Source organism: Plecotus auritus (assembly GCF_963455305.1).
Source record: "Plecotus auritus genome assembly, chromosome: 2".
Lineage (NCBI taxonomy): Eukaryota > Metazoa > Chordata > Mammalia > Chiroptera > Vespertilionidae > Plecotus > Plecotus auritus.
In genome coordinates, this window is record NC_137771.1 from 68,936,482 (window position 1) to 68,957,643 (window position 21,162).

At 37.7% G+C, this 21,162-nt stretch overlaps 1 protein-coding gene across 1 annotated transcript in view; it reads right to left on the reverse strand.

Moving 5' to 3' along the window:
• Positions 1-21,162, reverse strand: part of KYAT3 (kynurenine aminotransferase 3) — a 59,968-nt gene that overhangs the window by 10,228 nt on the left and 28,578 nt on the right. The window contains exons 3-10 of the mRNA XM_080657565.1: positions 20,794-20,852; positions 19,942-20,086; positions 17,056-17,205; positions 13,710-13,796; positions 12,820-12,945; positions 12,599-12,719; positions 4,532-4,608; positions 3,168-3,257 (exon numbers count right to left, since the gene is read on the reverse strand). Coding sequence (XP_080513691.1) covers positions 3,168-3,257; positions 4,532-4,608; positions 12,599-12,719; positions 12,820-12,945; positions 13,710-13,796; positions 17,056-17,205; positions 19,942-20,086; positions 20,794-20,852 — 855 coding nt within the window. The remainder of the gene's footprint in view (positions 1-3,167; positions 3,258-4,531; positions 4,609-12,598; positions 12,720-12,819; positions 12,946-13,709; positions 13,797-17,055; positions 17,206-19,941; positions 20,087-20,793; positions 20,853-21,162) is intronic.

A 21,162-nucleotide genomic window follows, 5' to 3' on the forward strand; every position in this document is an offset into this window, starting at 1 on the left:
GGGGAGAAATTGGGCCCAGAGAAAAGCCAATGCTGTTAGGCCAGTGTCTGAGAGGCAATAGGTCAGGATCAGGTACACATGTCTGACTCAGAGCATGCATAAAGAACATGGACCTATCCACACAGGAGGGCCAAAGCGTGGTGGGCAAGTGTGAACTGGGACAACTTAGAAATATTGGTTCTCAGAGCCAACCAGGAGATCCAAGCAACTAAGCAAGAACTTGGGATAGTTAAGAGATAGGGCAGAGCAAAGTGGCCAAATTTTAAGGAAATTAATCACAAGAGATATCAAGAACTAAAGGATACATTGAATTACTCAGTAAATTACATGAGTTATGTTAAAATTGGCATTGTGATGAATGCTGGGGCTATAATGATAAACAAGATGAACATGGTCCTTGCCTTTATGAAGCTTCCAATTGGTGTGTACTGGTGAGGGCAGGGAGAGAGATGAGACAGAAACGATTGATTACTGGATGTGATTTGTTTTTCTGGAAGAGCTGAGAGAAGTCTAGTGTGACTGAGGGTAGGTAGCAAGATAGATAATATGGCAAGAGATGATAGAGAGACAGAGAAGGGTTAAATCACAGAGAAGACTGCATGCCAAAAGAATTCAGCAGGAAAAAAATAATCATTCCCCAGTACTAAAAAACAAACGAACAAAACTTGGATAAATAAGGATAGGTTGCTTCAGCCTAGGAATCTGTGGTTCCGCTAGAAACTTGGGCCAGTTTCCAAACATGTTTGTCTGAAGGCATGGGGAAAAAACAGGCCACTTCGCTGAAATGGAGAATAAGATGGTTCTGAAAAAGGTGTTCTGGATTCTTAGCTGAATCTTCCTTTTCCTTAGCAACTTATTCATTCCCCTATAGCATGAGAGATTGCCATAGAAAATTCAAAGCTCAGGAGACATAAACATCTCTCCTAACTAGAATTATACTGGACTCCTCTCTCTCATAACCCACGTGTGATCCATCGGCATCTACCTTCAAAATATATTCAGAACCCAATCCCTTTTCACCACTTCTATCATTCCCATATTGGTTCAGTCCACTGCTGTCTCTCTCCTGGATCACTTCAACAGTCTTCTCTCACTCAGCTAAGCACCCAGAGTCCCTCTGATAACACAAGTTAGATCATGTCACTCGTGTGCTCTAAGCTCTTCAGTGGCTTCCTACCTCACTCAGTCTTTACAGAGACAAACATGCCCCTACTTGATCTGGCTCCCAGCTAACTCTGATTATCTCCTCTTACAATTACCCCTTAATCATCCTATTTCAGCCTCTACGCTTTTCAAGGAAATAAACATGACAACCAGGCTGCCTGACCCCAGGGCCTTTGCACTTGTTCTTTCAGTTTGGAGGGTTCTTCTCTACGTAACCATGTGACTGCTTATCCTCCTTCAGTTCGTAGCTCAAATGTCCCCTTCTCAGTGAGGCTTTCAAAGATCACTTAACATTGTATATTCTCCCCCTTAGCACTTTTATATCTTCCCTCTTCACTTTATTTTTCTCCATTGCATCTATCAATATCTGACATATTATATTATTAAAATTTTTATTTATTAACATGTCTCCCCATTAGACTGTAAGGTCCACGAGGGCAGGAATTTTTAGCTGCTGTATCTCTAATACTCAATAAATATCTCTAATACTCAATAAATATTTGTTGAATAAGAGAATGGATTTATTTTCAGAGGATAAAATGAGTTTAATACTATATAACAAAAGCAAATGTCAGAATTAGCCATTATCATGGTATTACTTTAGAGTCACTGGAAAAAAATTGTAAAATATATGTATTTTTCTTATTCAGTAGGCATTTATGACAGGAAGCAAAAAAGTAAGTTTACTATAGTCAACATATTTTACTCTTTGGCCTTTTAACTGCCTTCCAGAAAAATAATTTTTTTTCAGTGTTCTGATTATTCACAGAATGATAGTATATGGATCCCTGTTTTATAAATATTTTTTAAAAATAGAAACAACATAGAAAAAAGATATATATTAAAAATTCCTTCACCCATCCCTATCCCTATCTATTAATTTCATCCCTACAAATAGCCACTTCTATTAGTTTCATCATGGATCCTTCCAGAGATCCTTCAAACATACAAGCAAACAGTTTTCCCCTTTCTTACCAGTATACAAAATGTAATGTAAATATACACTGCTGGGTATCTTGCTTTTTTTACTTTACATTATATTCTGGAAATTTCTCCATATCAGTAATTATAGACCTTCTTCACTTCAAATTTTTAAACAGCCACGATGTTAGACAGAATAATGGCCCCAAAGCTGTCCATGTCTTAAGACCCAGAACCTGTACATAAAATGAACTTTGCAAATACGAATTAAGGGTCTTGAATGGAGAGATTATTTTGGATTATCTGGTCTAATGCAATGACAAGGATCCTTAAAAGGGAAGGAAGGTGGCAGGAGGATATGTGTTGACAAAAGCAGAGGTTGGGGTGATGCGACCACGCACCAAGCATGCGAGCAGCCCCTGGAAGCTGGGAAAGACAAGGAACGGACTCTTCCTTCGAGCCTCCAGGAGGAACGCAGCAATGCCCACTCTGTGTGTTCAGCCCTGTAAGACCCATTTCCACTGCTGATCCCTAGAACTAAAGTTAAAAAATTTGTATTGTTTTAAACCACTAAGTTTGTGTTACTTTGTTAGAGAAATAGGACACAAATACTGTCATATCATATTTAAATGTTTAGCTAGATCATGGTTTACTTAAACCCACTGCCTGTCGATGGATAATGACTATCCCTTAACCTCTGCAATAAATGGCTGTGTACAGACAGAGCTCCTTATGCGCACAGGAATAGTTATAGAGTAAATTTCCAGAAGGGAGATGCTGCTTCATCGGGCATGTGCAACTATAGTTTGGCGTGGTGCTGTCACTGTCCTCCAGAGTCCGAAATACTTTGCAATCCCACCAGCAATGAAGGAGTGTTCAAAGTTAAAGCTTGATGTACTAAAAAACAACAAACTATTCTTAATAGCAATGACTGTGTGTCTGCTCCTAAATTCCCAGATTATACCAGAAGCCCCGCTCAGAGGACATGAAGGAAATAACTAAGGCCATTCAAACAACACAACATAAAGATAACACCTTCACTAAAAGACCGTGCCTCAACCCCGAGTTACCATAACACCTACCTGTAAAGGAGTTGCACAGGTATAGAGGCTGTTTTGTTGAACTGTCTGTAAATGTTTAATTAAATGATAAGGACCAATGGACCAGCCAAGCTGGAAAAGGAACAGATAAAAGCAAATTTCAAAAAATTAATCTAATCATATGTATCAAATCTAATAGAGTTGATAAGCTTAATGCAATTATTAAATATATTCTTTCTCAGACCTGTGCAGAGGGGTCACCTGGTCAATATTCAATTCAAAAATGTTCACACTATGAAAGTAGCTCAGTTTTAGAATCAGTTCAACACTTCTTTTTGTGTAAAAGTTTCCAAATGGAGTCACTAAGCTCTGCTCTCAGAAGGTAAATAGTACCTGCAATCATTATTTTCTTCTTCTCTTCCAGTTTGCTACTTCTGATATTCTGCAGGTCTAAACTACTGTACCAAAGCTTGTTTGAACTACATATATATTAAAGTAACTATGAATGAGGGCCTAAGGGATTCTTCCATTACTTGGTTCTGCAGGCATCTTTTTTTTGTTTTAATTACTTTTTTATTTTGAGATAATTGTAGATTAATATGTGGTTGTAAGAAATAATATAGATTCCTTGTACTCTTGACCTAGTTTTACCCAATGGTGACATCTTGCAAATCAGGATACTGCCATTGATACAGTAAAAATATAGAACATTTTCATCATCACAAGGATCCCTCGTGTTGGCCTTTTGTGCCCATGTATACTTCCCTTCCCCCCACCCCGTCTGTATCTAGTCCCTGGCTTCTTAGCCATGTTTAGGAGACATGAGATTTGAAGATAATCAAGTTTCGACTGGATAAATTGTTGTGCTTCAGATTGCAGTGGCTAAGTGCATACATTTGGAAGTTAGCTTGCAAGCCCTGGCTTGAATTTATTAGCTGTGTAACCTTAGGCAAGTCCCTTAACTTCTCTGTACTTTTAGTTTTATTGTCTTTAAAATGGAGATAATAGATTATATCTACCTCATAACGTGCTTATGTGAATGAAAGGAATATGTACATGTAAAGCACTAAGAATCCAGCACATAATGTAAGTGCCAAAATATTGCTATTAGCATTTGTTCTCCTTTTATTTGAATAGGCAGTAATCTGAACACTCTTTGCAAAGAAAAATGTGTCATTAGTTGGTTAGTTATAAAATAAAAAATTACCTATGTTTTCTTACTTAAAAAGAAATGATTAGGTCCCAAAGAAAACAAAGGCCAATATGAAAGCTGAATGAGTAAATTATAAGCAAATAATCGGTAAGTATAAAAATGTGTAAACTAAATATATGTGCATTTAAAACAAAAAAATCTACAAGATATAAAGTACATGCCTATTGTTAAGCAATTAAATTCCTTATCTTACCTTCCAGCCAGTTACACTGAAAGTCTTTCCAGCACTTCCTATGGTTATTGTTCTCTCCCACATACCTGGAAAAGTGGCTGAACAGAAAAAAAAAAAAAAAAAGTTAAATAATTGCTTTCCAATCAATCTATATTTGGAATAATCTAAAAATATAAATGTATCATAGTACAGTCAGTATAGTTATAGGCTTTCAATAGGCTTTTTAAAAGACAATGTAACTTTAACTCAAGCATAGTTGAAAATGTTACAATGCTTGAAAACATTATAATATTACAGCAAAATAATATGTAATAGATTGAATCATTTAAAGTAGCAAAATTATTGCCAGGGGCAGGAGTGGCAGAAGTGGCAGTAGGCAGTGTTCTGGGCTGGTTTGGTATATTGGTCACACAAGCTGTGGCACCCAGTGTTAATAGCTGTGTGTTGAATATAACCATTCCGTAGCCCATTTTGGTTGTACTCCTGGCTATTGTTTAGCTCACCTCTCTTCTGCTCATTTTCTTTTTATTAAAAAATACATTTTTATTGATTTCAGAGAGGAAGGGAGAGGGAGAGACAGAAACATCAATGATAAGAGAGAATCATTGATCGGCTGCCAACTGCAGGCCCCCTACTGGGGATCAAGCCCACAATCCGGGCATGTGCCATGACCAGGAATCAAAGCATGATCTCCTGGTTCATAGGTTGATGCTTAACCACTGAGTCACACTGGCCAGGTGTCTACTGCCCATTTTCTGAATCTATATCTACAGAATCCTTAGGGCAACAATTCTAAAAATGTGGCCCTTACACCAGCAATATCAATACACCGGGGAACTTGTAAGAAAGGCAAGTTCTTGGTCTGCATCATAGACCTACTGAATCAGAAACTCTGGAGGTGGGGCCCAGCAATCTGTATGCCTGTGAGTGCATGCGTGTGTGTACGTATATGTTTTGCTAACAGCTTTATTGAGATAGCAATCCCACACTATATAATTCACTCATTTAAAGTATCCAATTCAATGTTTTGAGTATACCCACAGAATTGTGCAACCATCACCACAATCAGTTTTGTCTTTAAAATGGAGATAATAGATTATATCTACCTCATAATGTGGTTATGAGAATGAAAGGAATATGTACATGTAAAGCATCAAGAAGCCAGCACATAATGTTAAGTGCCAAAATATTGCTATTAACATTTGTTCTCCTTTTATTTGAATAGGCAGTAATCTGAACATTCTTTGCAAAGAAAAATGTGTAGTAAGCTGTGTGTTGAATTTAATCATTCTGTAGCCCATTTTGGTTGTACTCCTCGCTGTTGTTTAGCTCACCTCTCTTCTGCTCATTTTCTTTTTATTAAAAAATATATTTTTATTGATTTCAGAGAGGAAGGGAGAGGGAGATAGAGACATCAATGATGAGAGGAACATTAGCTTAGTGGAGAATATAATCATTGAGAGGGGGAGAGAGATACCCTTTTTAGAAACCAACCTGTAATACCCCCATGGCCAACAGCACTAGAACTTGTGCCTGAATGGAGCTTATCTAACACAAGTACTTTCTCCACTAATAAACATTAGATAGCACTTCAGCCCCAGGCTTAGGGGCCACTTTAAACAGCAAAATCACCATTAAAAGGATGCTTGCTAATAGTAGGAGCTGCAACTGGAAGGCAAAGTGTTGCCTTGTTGACCTCAACTGGGAACATGCATACCAGGTGACCCCTCTGCACAGGTCTGAGAAAGAAGCAGTGTAATGACTTGGTGGTTACAAATATATTTTAGTGAGTAGGTAAATTCACAAATACAGATGCCACGGATACTGAGAAATGACTGTTAAAGGTTTCAGTTGACTGATATCTTTAATAAAACGATTCATTCATTTATTCATCCACTTGTTAAACATTTATTAGCAGCAATCAGGCGCCAGGGATTAAGAGAGGTCTAGAGGAAACAAAGACAAGAAAGATACAGTTCTTATCTTCAGGAGGGTTAATGTCTAGTGGGGGTAGGAGATGAGTAAGACACTTGTAATACAGGGTGACACTGTAATAGCAACAGGCATGGAGTATTGTGCAAGGATAGAAGGCGTTAGGGTGGCTCTCTGTATCCAGTAATGCTTGAGCTGAGACTTAGGAAATGTTTGCCAGGCAGGGAAGCCGAAATGAAGGTAAATTTTGGGCAAAGGGAATGCAGAAAATGAAGTCCTAGAGGTACAAAATGAAGAGTTTGTGAATTTTGCTGGACAGTGGTACATTATTTCTCTGTTAATCTTCTGAGAATGCTACCTACAACACTGCTTTCTGGATTCAATAATTTAGTTGTGAAGTTCTTCACATGCAATCCCACATTTTTTTTTTTTGCTTGTTTTTTAGAGGCACAGTAGATGCTCTTGTATTGTTCTAAGAGTGTTGGTACACACAACAGGAAAACAAATACCCATTTCCGGGGAGAGGAGTAAGCCGTTTTCTTTCTTCTTAAAAAAAAATATTTTTATTGATTTCAGAGAGGAAGGGAGAGTGAGAGAGAGATGGAAACATCAATAATAAGAGAATCATTGATCGGCTGCCTCCTGTATGCCCCCTACTGGGGACTGAGCCCACAAGGGGGGCATGTGCCCTTGCTGGAATTGCACCCGGGACCCTTCAGGTCCGCGGACTGACACTCCATCAACTGAGCCAAACCAGTTAGGGCTAAGCTGTTTTCTTTTTCTTTTTTTAAAATATATTTTATTGATTTTTTACAGAGAGGAAGGGAGAGGGATAGAGAGTTAGAAACATCGATCAGCTGCCTTCTGCACACCCCCTACTGGGGATGTGCCCGCAACCAAGGTACATGCCCTTGACCGGAATCGAACCTGGGACCTTTCAGTCCGCAGGCTGACGCTCTATCCACTGAGCCAAACCGGTCAGGGCGCTAAGCTGTTTTCTTAAAGAAATCTTCTCAAGCTTACTAAAATGTAAAGTAGCTAAAGAAATTTCCAAAATGAATGTATACATAGTTTCAGTCTATCATGAAACACCTGCCAGTATTTGTAAAGGTAGGAAAACAGTATAAGTCAGAAAAGTATAATTGTATTCTTTGTGGAATATAACAAAAACGAAAAGATAAATGAATATTCAAAGGGTCCATTCGAAGAAGGAATATCCTAATATTGTACATAAATAATTATAGCCCTTCAAGTTCTGAGACAGTTCTAGACTTCCAAAGTATTTCAAAGAACACCATCACACATGTGCCACTTCCTATTGGACCAGAGCAAATCTAAACTATGCATAATGCAGAGTACCACTATCCTTATGTAATAATATATATCCAAAATCAGAAAGGCCTGTTAGTAACAATATTTAGATAAAATCTTTGAAAATAAAAATTACCCAGAGAAACAAACACAATCCTAATATGTTTTCACTGTAAGTTACATATGACAGAAATTAAAGAGTACTCCTGTCAAATGTAGGTTTCATACACATTATCAAATCTAATTTAGTATTTCAAAGGAGAGCTAATTTGATGGTGGCTATTTTAGCCATATAAAAGTGGATGTAAGCTGATTAGATAAATAGCTTACAAATAATTTTACACTAATTTCCCAAATCTTAATAGGTTAGTATACAAATATCAGTGTATTATTCTATCTCTTCTATAAGAGAGGTTTCTTTTGTTGACTGAAATGTCTTTTTTACTGAAACCTGGAGATACCATTTGAATCAAGAATCTGATCCAACTGGAATAAAATCCACTCTTTCAATAAAAGGGTCCCTAAGTAATTTAAAAACATCTAGATGTTCATGTCCTCCTCTCAATCTCAGAGATTTGGGGAGCCACAGAAGTTAATGTAAACAGGTGACCACAGCACTGAGTGTGACTATAGTAACCAGAGGCAAAAAATAAGTCTTTGCAGATCTGATGATTTAAAAAACTATATCCAGTATCAGTAAGTTTAGCTTGCCGTTACATCTGAAAGGCAACTGGTCTTTGCACTTCTCATTTAGGACCCATGATCCTTAAACCAGCCACAGCAGCTGTAATAGTTACTCACAGGCAACTTGGGCTTCAATAGAAGTCAGGTAAAGATTAGAGGCATGATGAAGAGCACCACACTAGGATAACGGCCTCTGTGCCATGAAGATGATGCTAATTTCATGATGTGTGGCTACAGAGCCTTATTGTGTTTGATCAAAGAGCTACTGTTGCACTCTGAAAATTGATGGAATAGCCATTTTGTATCTTTCATGTAACAAAGGCCACTGTATTTGATAGAATAAGTTTTCATGCAACTGAATTACTCTCTGAATAATGAAATAGTGAATTCATTTTTTCCATGGTTTGACTTTATGGGCTGTTATAACAACTAAAAAATCTGAGTTAAAAATATATGTCTTGTTATCTCTAGCAAATAATATTATTAGTTACACTGTTACCATGAAGGGCTTCTAATATAACATAAGGTTTAAATATAACACAGGTTTAAAAATAATTTCAAGTAATCTTTGAGACAATATTGCTAAATGGAGTTAACTAAAACTCTAAAGCTTTGAGTCATTCTCACATAGGCATGAACATGGTTTAGGATGAATATAAAATTATTAGAGGCCCAGTGCACGAAATTCATGCACGGGGGGTGGGGTGTCCCTCAGCCCGGCCTGCACCCTCTCCAATCCGGGACCCCTTGGGGGATGTCCGACTGCCAGTTTAGGCCCAATCCCTGTGGGCCTGCACCCTTTCCAGTCCAGGACCACTGACTCCTAACCACTCACCTGCCTGCCTGCCTAATGCCCCCAACTGCCCTCCCCTGCCGGCCTGGTCACCCCCAACTGCCCTCCCCTGCTTTGCCTGGTCGCCCCCAACTGCCCTACCCTGCTGGCCTGGTTGCCCCCAACTGTCCTCCCCTGCCAGCCTGATCTCGCCCCTAACTGCTCTCCCCTGCTGGCCTGATCACCCCAACTGCCTCTGCTTTGGCCCCCACCACCATGGCTTTGTCCAGAAGGAAGTTGGATGTCTGGAAGATGGCTGGTTGACACGGTCTAATTAGCATATTACCCTTTTGTTAGTATAGATATTTATTCATTTGGTAGATACCTCTCCCTCTCTGCTTAATCTAAACAAAACTTAGTAACTTTACCAAAAGAATCTAATTAATTAAACAGGATTATTATATTTAAAATAAATACTTATTTTAAATCAATCAAATAAACTTAAAATCATTTAAAATAAAATAATTAAATACCAATTTAATAAAAATTAATCTAAAAATATCTACCCAAAAGTTAATTGTCCATATTGGCTGGAATAGTTCAAATGGCCCAAAACAGAGGTCAGCAACAAGAGGGGTGAAGGTGAACTCTGATGCAATTTTGACACAGAATCACAGTTTGCTTCTGGCTTTCTCTGTTTAACATTCTACCTCCTAATTTGATCCTGATCAGCAGGCCTATAATTTCACTTACCTTCAGACATTTGTGTCTTATAGACACTAAAACTTAGCAAGACTAAAGCATGAGTAGCAGGAATTTCCTTGGCTCAACTCTTCCCCGCAGATCTGCTCCCCCGTCTCCATCTCCATCTCCGGAGAAGGGCCTCATCACTGCTGAGTGGTCTAGGCTGGAGATCTCAGAATCATTCTTGCTTGTTCCCTTCCCACATTTTAATGATATATTCTGTGCTGTGGAGTTTCCCCTTCTAAACAGTATGCGTTTATTATCTCCACTACCCGGGCATCTGACTGACTTACGATCCTCACCTGCAGCTGGTTCTTACTTTTTAAAACAAATCCAATAATGTAATCAATTCCCCTGCCTTGCCACACCTTTTGCAGTAGTTCTCAAAGTGTGCTCACTGGTACTCTCTCTGGTGATCAAATTAATGTGTAGAACTTAAAAAATCAAGTAGGTTTTCCTCAACAAAATTGTATTAAGCACTTAAGATAAATGCTAGCAGTTATCTGATAGCGAGTGCTACCAATTGTGAAACAAATGAGCACTTACTAAATGAATATTAATGGCAATATCAGAAAACTTCAAACGTGTTTATTTCAATAGCTCTTTGTTATGAAAAATATGCACAGAATTTTTATTCAATGATTTTTATATTGAATTCTAATTATTTAATTTCTGCCGGGAAAATTACTTCTAGTTTCAGGGTGGAATGCAATATATCACTATTTCATGATGCAAACATTGTGGCTTCAAGGTGCTCTACCACTAACATAAGTTTCAGAACCACTGACCTATAAACAATAATACATATAAATGGAGCCATTTTAAAATGGAGCCATAGTTGCCATGTCAGAGGAACTGCCTTGCATGTCTTATGCCTCAAAAAATTTGGAATAGTAAAAACAGGACAAAATAACCTTTGGACTGGGCTTAAGCAAACTTGTGTCCCAAAGAACTGTTTTCAAAGACAATGAGGAATTAGTTATTAAGACTACTGGACTAATGACCACTGAAAATGAAAATCGCTGGTTAAAATTAACATGCTATGTGTACCAATAGAAATGCCTTTCTTCTACTGATGTAAGTACTCCCCTTCCCTTTCTCATCAATGCCCATTGCCTTTGTCTCCTAATAGAACATTATTGGGGCTTCGCCTGAATTAATGATTCCAGAATAGCTATTCTTATTGATCTCAGTAAATGCTTGTTGTCTCTCATTTTGAAAGACCGTTTTATTTTTACACTCCTCAACAGTTTACTCTATTTTCATATATAAAGTCCCTCAGAATCATCCTACTTTGCCACTGTCATACCTGCCAGTCACTATAACAAACCCTTATAAACCACTGACCTTTCTTAAGTTTATCTTGATCTTTCATGCCTTTTTGCCACAGTACTGTAAGTTTATCTGATAGGGATTTTCTTCCTACTTCCATCTTTTGCCCACTCCTTTGTTGAGCCCCACAAACATTTGCTTTCCCCTCTATCTCTACTGCAGTTTGCAATGCGCCATAGGGGTGATTATGATGCTGGAAATATATATTTATATATAAGTGCACTTTTTTTATTATTGGTTTCTGCCATAGTGATTTTAGTTATCCTTCCTTTAACCTTTTCATACCTCCTATTCATTTATTCAACAATTAATTTCTGATCGTCTACCATGTGCAAGACCCTATACTGGGAACGGAGGATTCAGACACCCAAACAAACAAAAATCCCTTCCTTCTTGTAGAAGTAAAATACATAGATCCTGGTATTTGCTATGGAGGAAAAATCAAAACAGAACAGAAAAAGGACAAAGCAAGTGCTGGAAGGAGAGGTGTAACTGTGGCCCTAAAAATTGACACTTGAATAGAGACCCGAGGGAGGTGAGAGACTGAACTCTGTGTACCTTGGAGGGAAAAGTGTTTTCAGGCATAGGAAGGGCAAGGGCAAAGAGTTCATATAAATTTGGGTTACCGCAGAAGACACCATGGCCTTTGTGAGATGGCCCAGTCATAGTGGCAAAGTCCTAGGTAAGGGCCACGCAGCACTAGCTCTCTGTCCCTGTAATTTCTTCCCGTTGTCCTGGCGACTTGCTCGGTAGAGACTGTCTAGTTCAGGAACAAATAAACTCCTGTGTCTTATGTAACCAGTTAGAGCTGGATTCTTTTTTTTTTTTTTTTTAATATATTTTATTGATTTTTAACAGAGAGGAAGGGAGAAGGATAGAGAGTTAGAAACATCGATCAGCTGCCTCCTGCACACTCCCTACTGGGTAGGTGCCCGCAACCAAGGTACATGCCCTTGGCCGGAATCAAACCTGGGACCCTTGAGTCCGCAGGCCGACACTCTATCCACTGAGCCAAACCAGTTAGGGCTAGAGCTGGATTCTTGATAAAAAGCCACGGATATAGGCAGTACTGCTCCTCTGGTTTCGTAGTGTTCTAGTGTGATCCAAAATCTCTCCCCTTACGTATTGCACTGTCTGTCCTTCAGTCTGCTCGTTAACTCACTCAAGCACTATTTATTCAAATCTCATGTGTAAGCACTCATACGACATCCACTACAAAGATGGTGTTAAAGCTGTTCTGGGATCCGTCTCAATCAGTTGTTGCACACATGCCCAAACACATTAGGTTTGTAACCCTACATAATGATCAGTACCTATTTTTAAATGCTTATTTCCAGTATATACAAGCCATTCATAAACCTCATCACTGATGCAGAGTGTGTCATATTTGATGCAAAGGTCAGCAATTAGCTGGAGTTCTTCTTTGGTGTACACCTATGCATATTAAAGGAAACAAGAGCAGAGCAATTATTCTTCACTGTGTGAGAAAACGATGGATCAGAAGACTGTATAAAGAGATCAAAGACTCACTTACTTTGCCAATGGGGTTATGTGGAGTATTTAGTATAATAGCTTTGGTTTTGGAGTTAAATTTACTTGCCAGTTCTTCGGGATCCAATGTCCAGTCAGAACTAGACCATTTTTTCCCATCAACAGGTTTCTAAGCATGAAGAATGAAGATGTGATTTAATTCAATTAATTCATGTTTGTGGTCTTACAAATAAATAACCTAATAAAGAAAAAAAGTCAGAGAAAGGAGTGGCAAATGTAACTGAATAAATGACTAACCAAGAAAATAAATAAACAGAAATAACTAAGCTTTCGTTCTGCCTTAAGAGCCCAGGACGACTTGAGTCTCATGCTCACACCTGTTAAACAGAAAAAATGGACTCTGTCAACATTAAGAGCTGTTACAGTGCCCATAGTCCTTCAAAGGAGCCAGAGACAATGATGGTTAACATGTCTCACACTATTAAGACTAGCAGAAGATTCTGTGATTCACCTCAGTCTATTACTTATTTTATAAGGATTTTTAAAAAAGACAATGGTACTATATGATATTCCCAAAGATAAAGAATTCAACAAGCATTTATTGAGCACAGCATTGCCCTGCACTGCTAGTCACTGGGGAGCAGTGCTAGAAAAGTGAGTCAGAAACCGTCTCTAATCTGGTTGTGCTCCATCAGTGGGGAAGAGAATGACCACAAAAGATAATATTACATACAATGTGGATGCTAACACAATAGAAACACATGGCAAACACATGATAATGAAAGTTCCCTCTGAATGCTAGTTGTTAACTTCAGTCAGAGTAGAGATAATATAGTAAATCCCCAAATGTAATCAAAGTAGAAACTTTATTGGTGACAAAGTAATTGGTCTTTCAAACTTCTTAAAGCACGTGAATGGTATTGGTGAACTTACAGATCTTAAAGAAATATAAACAGGGGTTGCTCCAACCATTTTCACCATGGGCTCATAGCAGTCATAGAAAGGCACGATTATTATGACCTGAAATACACCCAAATAAGAACACATCATATCAATCATTGACTCATTTAACAAATACCGTGTAACCGCTGTGTGGGAGGCACCATACTATAAGCTGAGATGCAGCATGTAGCTAATGTCCGAATGGAAGAGACCATGGGGATAAACACATTGGGAGCCTTCACTGGAGTCGCTGACCTAGGGCGATCAATAGAAAGGTTCGCAGTGGGGACCTGGGAATTGCATGCAGTTTTATATGAGCATAAGTAGATTTTTGAGGGGAAAAGGGCCACAGCTCTCATCACATTCTCAAAGGGATGTTCCAGCCAAAAACATTAAGAGTTTATTTAAATTTCAAGTTAGGAAATAAAATGTCAGATGGTGGCAGAAGCCAGACTATAAAGAAAGAGAACATTGCAATGCTCTCGGCGATGCAATACTAATTTCTAAGTATTATCTTAAAGTAAAGATCTTCCCTTTCCTCAAAAGCATCCAGAAACAAAGAGTGGATACAGAGAGACCAGTTAGGATGCTATTATTATTGTCTGATACCACATTTCCCTGCCAGGTGACATATCTGGATTTCGTCTTTTTCTCCTAGTCTTTGGTATGTATACTCCTGGTCCCTTTGCCCCTGTATGCTCTCTCTCTATCACTCAGGGGCTGGATTTCAGGTCAGTGGGCCAATCCAGCCAGCCCAGTCAGCATCCCTCCCATAATCTGCCAGCCTAAATCTAGCATCCTGACCCTTTGCTTTTCTATAAGGAGAGTTTGAACACATAATTTGTAACCATTATATACATTTAAATGTTCTTTCTATCTTTTTTAAACCTAGCAATATTTCACAAAAATTTCATATAACTATAGTTTTAGTATTTATTGTTTTAATGGCTATTTGAGAGCCTACTGAGTTCTACAGTAATTTTCTTATTGTTTGCTTGTATAAATAACAATGTTATGTCTATTTGTGAGTATGTGCAGTTTCTCTATTCTTAAAGAGTCTGTTGAATAAATTCAGATGACTGATAGAGCAAAGGGTATAAGCATCTTTATGGTACTTTCCATATATAGCAACTGCTTTTAAAAAATCGGGCAAGAGCAATTTATAATTCCACAAGTTAATATTAAGCTGTCTCATTTAACATTTTCTTGGGTAAATGGTTCCTAATTATTGTTCTAAATTCACACTTTTTACCGTTGGTATTTCCGATGACATGAAATACCTGTTCAAGGCCTTTCTCTTTGGAATAAAAGAGGCCCTTACATCCTAAAGGCCCTTTGTTTGTCCTAGTCATTCAGTGCACATTGCGTACCTACTATACAATGTGCTATGTTAGGTGTTAGGAGGACAAAGAAATGAACCAGGAACAAGTTTTTAATTAGTCTGTGAAATTCTCAGGGACTAAGACGACCTATCTTTGTAACCCTGGTGAAAAACATAGTGAGAGCTTAAAAAAGGAAACTACATTTGGAGGCAGGAAGGCAGAACTGAACGAATGTACTTGACACTCTTCACTGTGATTGCTTCATGTTTACAATGGGACTAATTCCCCTCCCTCTTTAAAGAATATTTATTGAGCTCTCACTATTTTTTAAAATGTTTTTATTGATTTTTTTTCTTTTTTTTAGAAAGAGAGGAAGGGAAGGGGGGAGGGAGGGAGGGAGAGAGAGAGAGAGAGAGAGAGAGAGGGAAAGGAAGAGATAGAGAGAGAGAGAGAGAAATACTGATTGGCTGCCTTCTGCATGCCCCTACTGGGGATTGAGTCTGCAACCTGGGCATGTGCCCTGACCAGGGATCGAACCAGTGACCTCTTGGTGCATGGGATGATGCTCAATCCACTGAGCCACACCAGCTGGGCTGGGCGCTCACTATTTTAGGTGCTGGTAGTACAGCAGTAAACCAGTTCTGGAACTCAGTCCTCTAAGAGTCTTATAATAAACAGGAAAACAAGGAAGTAAACAAAATAATTTTAGATAGTAATCAATGTTATAAAGACAATAAAATAGGTCAACGTGATACAAAGTGACATGTCTGGTTTCAAAATATTAGATAAAGTGATCAGGGAAGAAAGACTAGAGAAGAGAAGGCCAAGGGCTGAGCCTTGGGATACTCCAACAGAGTAGCAGAGAAGGAGGCAGCAGCAAAGGATTAACTACATCAAAGTATAAGGAAAAAATTCAACTATTTTATAGGATTAAAGGATATTTTTTATATCAAAGTTTGACTGTACTTCCTTTACATGTTCCCTTTAGCTTATTATCTTGGAATTTGAGGTATAAAACAATATCACTCAAAGTGATAGTGGTATTTTTTTAATGAAAAAGGTACAGATAAAGTGCTAGGAGGGTTCAAACAAAGGAATTAGCAATATAGGTCATGGTGAGTATTTCTTTGTCTCCACTATAACCTAGATATTCTCAGGACTGACGGTCACACTGCACTCCTCTTCTTTTGTTTACACGTCTATCTCCTTTACTAGATAGAGTTCCTTCCATACATAAACTGCCTTTTAAAGATCTTCTCTCCCATGGTGCTTAGCATAGAGGAGATCCCCAGCAATTTTTGAATAAATGAAAGAGGTTAGGAAATCCTGAAGCAGGGGTATTGGAATGATAATGGGGACATAGGGGTAGAGCTGACTGAGCTCAGTGACAAAGTGGGTCTTAAACCACAGGACTAGACAGCAGAGAGACGCAACCTTCCTGTTACACATTCCTCATGCCATGCTGCCAACAATACGGGGTGCAAAAGGACATGACCAAATACTTGCTGATTAAGTTCAGATGAAAGGTTATTTTAGCAGTGCAAACTAAGACTAATTTTCCCCATCATTTCTGGCCTCTTCTACCTGCCTTTATCTAAATAAGCATTAAAAATAAGAAGAAAGTACATGCAACAAAATGGATGAATCTCACAGACAAAATGAAAGAAGCCAGATTCAAGAGTATATACTATATGATGGTATTATATCCAGTTAAAGAGCAGGTGATAGAAGACAGAAGGGTGGGTATCTCTGGAAGAATATAGACTAGGAAGGGGCAAGAGGGTGCTGGAAATGATTATATCTTCTTCTGGTATGTGGTTACATGGAGATACACGCATAAACCTATGTAAAAATTTATTGAGCTGTACATTTAAGATTTGTTAACTTTACTGCATATGCATTATACTTCAAAAATAATAAAAAATAAAAAATAGCATAAAACAAGTAAAAGATTCAAAGGCAGGACAAATAACAATGATGAACTGGGTAATATGGTAATGTTAATTAATACTTACTTCATCCCCCTCGTCAATTAATCCTTGAATGGCATTAAAGAGAGAGCCATATGCTCCTACTGTCACAAGGATTTCTTTATTTGGATCGATCTGCTTTTGATACAACTTTTCATATAAGCAGGACAGAGCTTTCACAAGTGGTGGGTGACCCTGTTGAAGAAAAAAGAAGAAAAAAACCTTGATTATGAGAACTACTTCTTTGAAGTAATTTGGCTCTAAAATTGAAATTTAAAAAAAAAAAATCTGGGTTTTTATAATTATCCAAAGAATACTTTTTAATTGGTAGTTAATTTAAAAAAAATTTCTCCTATGATCAGAGGGTTCCTACATGAATGGTCAGGAAGACTTGCTAATGATTAAAAACTTCCTATTAAATTATTGATTTTAGAACACAGAATTTAAAATTATTTGCTTTGATTAAAAATTGACTTCAAGAACAAATATTTTTGACAATACATTTTGATAGTAATTAGATTGCATTTAATTACTATTTTTGACAGTAATTAAATCATATTGAATAGAGTTAGATATTTTTCCTAGTTAAAATCAGCCAGGAACCAGCATTAACTCTATCTCATCCCTTGATTCTGTTCTTCCAAGTTGCAGCAGAACAGGTTATTCCAACCAATGGACTAAGACGAAAGGAAAGAAGTTCACCAAAAAAAAAAAAAAAAAAATGCACATTAGTGTTGGCAACACATGTGAGGAAGAAGTGGAATATTATTCACATTGAGAGACAAGAGAGCAGTAGTTACCTAGGAGAACAACTTGAACATGAGGACTGAGAGGACTGTAAATGTACCAAGTCTGAGACGTGGGGAGGCCTGACTTCTTAGCTCCTCCTCAATCTTCTCTTCCATGTTCTGTTCCCTTCTCTCCTTCTCTTTCTTCCCCCTCCTACTCCCCCTTTTGTCTTCTTAGGTATCAAAGTCAATATTTATTTTTTTCTATCCAGCATTACTTCCTCTTTTTGCTTTAGGGGAACCACCTGGTTTTCTGTCACCTGTGAGAGCGTCCAAGTGCAGGTAACATGCCTTTGCTTGGAAAGCACCTGGGCTCCGGAGGGATAAACTGGGTCAGGATGCAGGAGAAGAGGGAGGCTGGCTGGATACACCCCAGGCTTGTGAGGTAAAAAGGCCTGAGGTTCCTTGTAAGTTGTCCACTCCAGTTCATATGAAGAAAAGAAGTCATATTTTTTTGGTCAAAGTTGCATTTATTTGCCACCTTTTTATTCCTTTCAGAATATTGACTAGTATGCCCCAGACCCTCACTGTGTTAAAATCAATAAAAACAAAGCTATAGCACATTTTTCATATTTTGAAATTAGGAGATATTATAATATTAGAGAAACTGGGTATAATTAACAATAGAGGAGGTAATAGAACATAGTCAGCAAACTAAAAAACAATAACGAGAGAAAAAGACGACATAAATTCAAGCTAAAAAATAGACATGAATTGTGGAAAGAGCAAGAGAAGTTTGTCACCATTCTCAGAAATCCAAAATTTCCTTTTAGTACCAGGTCTAACAATTTTAGCAAATCATGATTTGAAATCAATTATCATTCTTTTCTTAAGATGATAAGGGTCTGTGTTTTTTAACATTTTTAATTACAAAAATAATTCATGCTTCATATAATAATTAAACTAGGCAAAGATATGTAAAGGAAAATTATGATTTCTCCTCATTATCACTTCCTTCCCTTCCCCAGAGGTGACTGATGTCCTCAGCCTGATGACAGTGCAACACCATCCCCAGTGCTTATACCAAGATAAAAACACGCACACATATGTACTCATATCTGTCTACAAAAACTGGAAGATACCTAAATGAATGGGCATGGCTATGTTCTAATAACCTTTATTTAAAAAGTCAGGAGTGCATCGGATTCAGCCACAGGCCATAGCTTGATAAACTCTGCTATGAATCAATTTAGATTGAATTATCATTTTGACAATATTTAGTCTTTTAAAAAAAATTGTCACCCAAGGATGTTTATTGGTTTTAGTGAGAAAGGAAGGAGGGGGGAAGAAGAGAGAGGGAGAGAGAGAGAGAGAGAGAAACATCAATGTGTGAGAGAAAAAGCAATTGGTTGCCTCTCGGATTTCGGATTGAACACATAGCCTTTTGGTATATGGGACAATGCTCCAACCACTTGAGCCACCCAGCCAGAGCAATATTTAGTCTTTTAATTCATGAATATCATTTATTTAGGTATTATTTAATTTCTTTCAGGTGTGTAGTATAGTTTTCAGTGTACAGATTTTACGTTTTAAAAATTCAATTCTAAATATTTCATGATTTTGGATGCTATTGTAAATGGTATGTAAGAAATTTTAATTTCCAACTGTTCATTTTTCATGTATATAAATATAATTTATTTCTGTATATTGGCCTTGTGTCTTACAACCTTGCTCAATTCACTTAGTATGTTGTGGTAGCTGATTTTTTTTTTGGTGTTTTTCTTTTTTTTTAGAGTTTAGGAAATCTCTGGATATCCTGGGCATTTAAACACAGAAGGATGGGGGTTGGGCTGAGGTAGAGCAGAAGAAAGTACGTAGTTGGAAATAGAGGATAATTAAGAGGCCAGTGCTGAGGCTGCATAGGTGGTAATGGGAAAGAAACACATGTCTCAAGAATACTCTCTCCCTCCCTTGTTGCCACAGGACCATTCTCCAACAACAGCAGAGGAAGGAAGGGCCAAGCAGGACCGTGGAGGAGCTGGAAGCCGGGGACAGCTCATCTAGCAGACAAGGGAAAGGGAGGGGTTCCTTGGTTATCGGGTTGGGACAGTTGGTCCCAGAAAGCCAACTACACAGACGTCTGTTCATACACAATACAATATAAATTACAAGCTCACACCCCACTCAGTCCTTCTGTACTTACAAAGCCCCGTGTATACTGATTCAGGCTATCAATTGCTGCAATCTTTGATAATTCTTCCTTCACATATAGAGGAGGGGATATATCTGGAAGGCCTTGGCCAAGATTCACAACAGAGGGGTCTGCGGCCAACTTGGTAAATTCAATCCTAAGATAAAAAATACTAATATTAGAGATCAACCAAAGGACTTGTATGCATGCATATAAGCCTAACCAATGACACAGACACCAGGGGGGTGAGGGCATGAGCGTAGGGGGCAATGGGGGTTAATAAAAAATCGTAATAAAATAAAAATACTAATACTAATAAGCACTATAATCACAGAGCTAAATTTTTATACCTCATAATCTTATTATAAAACTGAAAAATAAGACCTGCTTTAGATTTTTAAAAAAAGAGTTCTCAACAAAAATGTTATCATCTACAAAATGACTTCATTTAATAAAAAGATAGCTGAACAAATAAACATAATGTTTCTTACAAATCTCAATTCCATGATACACATACTTTAATCATATAGATATTTTTCTCAATCATATCAGCCCTGCTAGGTTCTCTTATTAACTGCTAGAGACTAGAGCTAATAAGAAAAGTTCATGGATTAGAAGGTAAGTTCCATGAGGGTAGCAACCAAATTTATTTTTTCTCTGCCTATTTCCAGTACCTGGCACAGGGCTTGGCACATTTGTATGGATCATTAACTTCCTTCCATTTCCATTTAATGGATGAATTAAAATAAGCTGATTTATTCATTTGTTTATTGAGACAAGGCTAAAAATTCCCAAGTGGGGATAGAAAAACGGGTAGAAAAAAACAACTCACCAAAGCATTATTGTTGATTCTAAGGTACTCACCACACATTACTATCAAGGCCTTCAATTCGTTTCGCATTTTTAAATTTCGAAGACATTTTCTGAAAGGTATAAATATTAAAAAGGTGTTTACATTTCTTTAATCAAAATTTAAAAATGCCAGAAATTCATGGGTAACTCTTTACCCAATTGTCAACCTAGAAATGACAATACCATAAATACAAATGCTAGACTCCAACAAAAAAATTCTGAAGAGGAATTCATCTCCCACTTGCTGTCCTAAGAAGTGCTTTTCCTTACACACCTTAGATGTCTATAATCTCCCACAAGAACCAAAGTATCATTCTTTCTTAAAAAATAAAACAACTTAAAGGCCTGAAATGTACTAAAGAGAATAATGATAATAAAGTC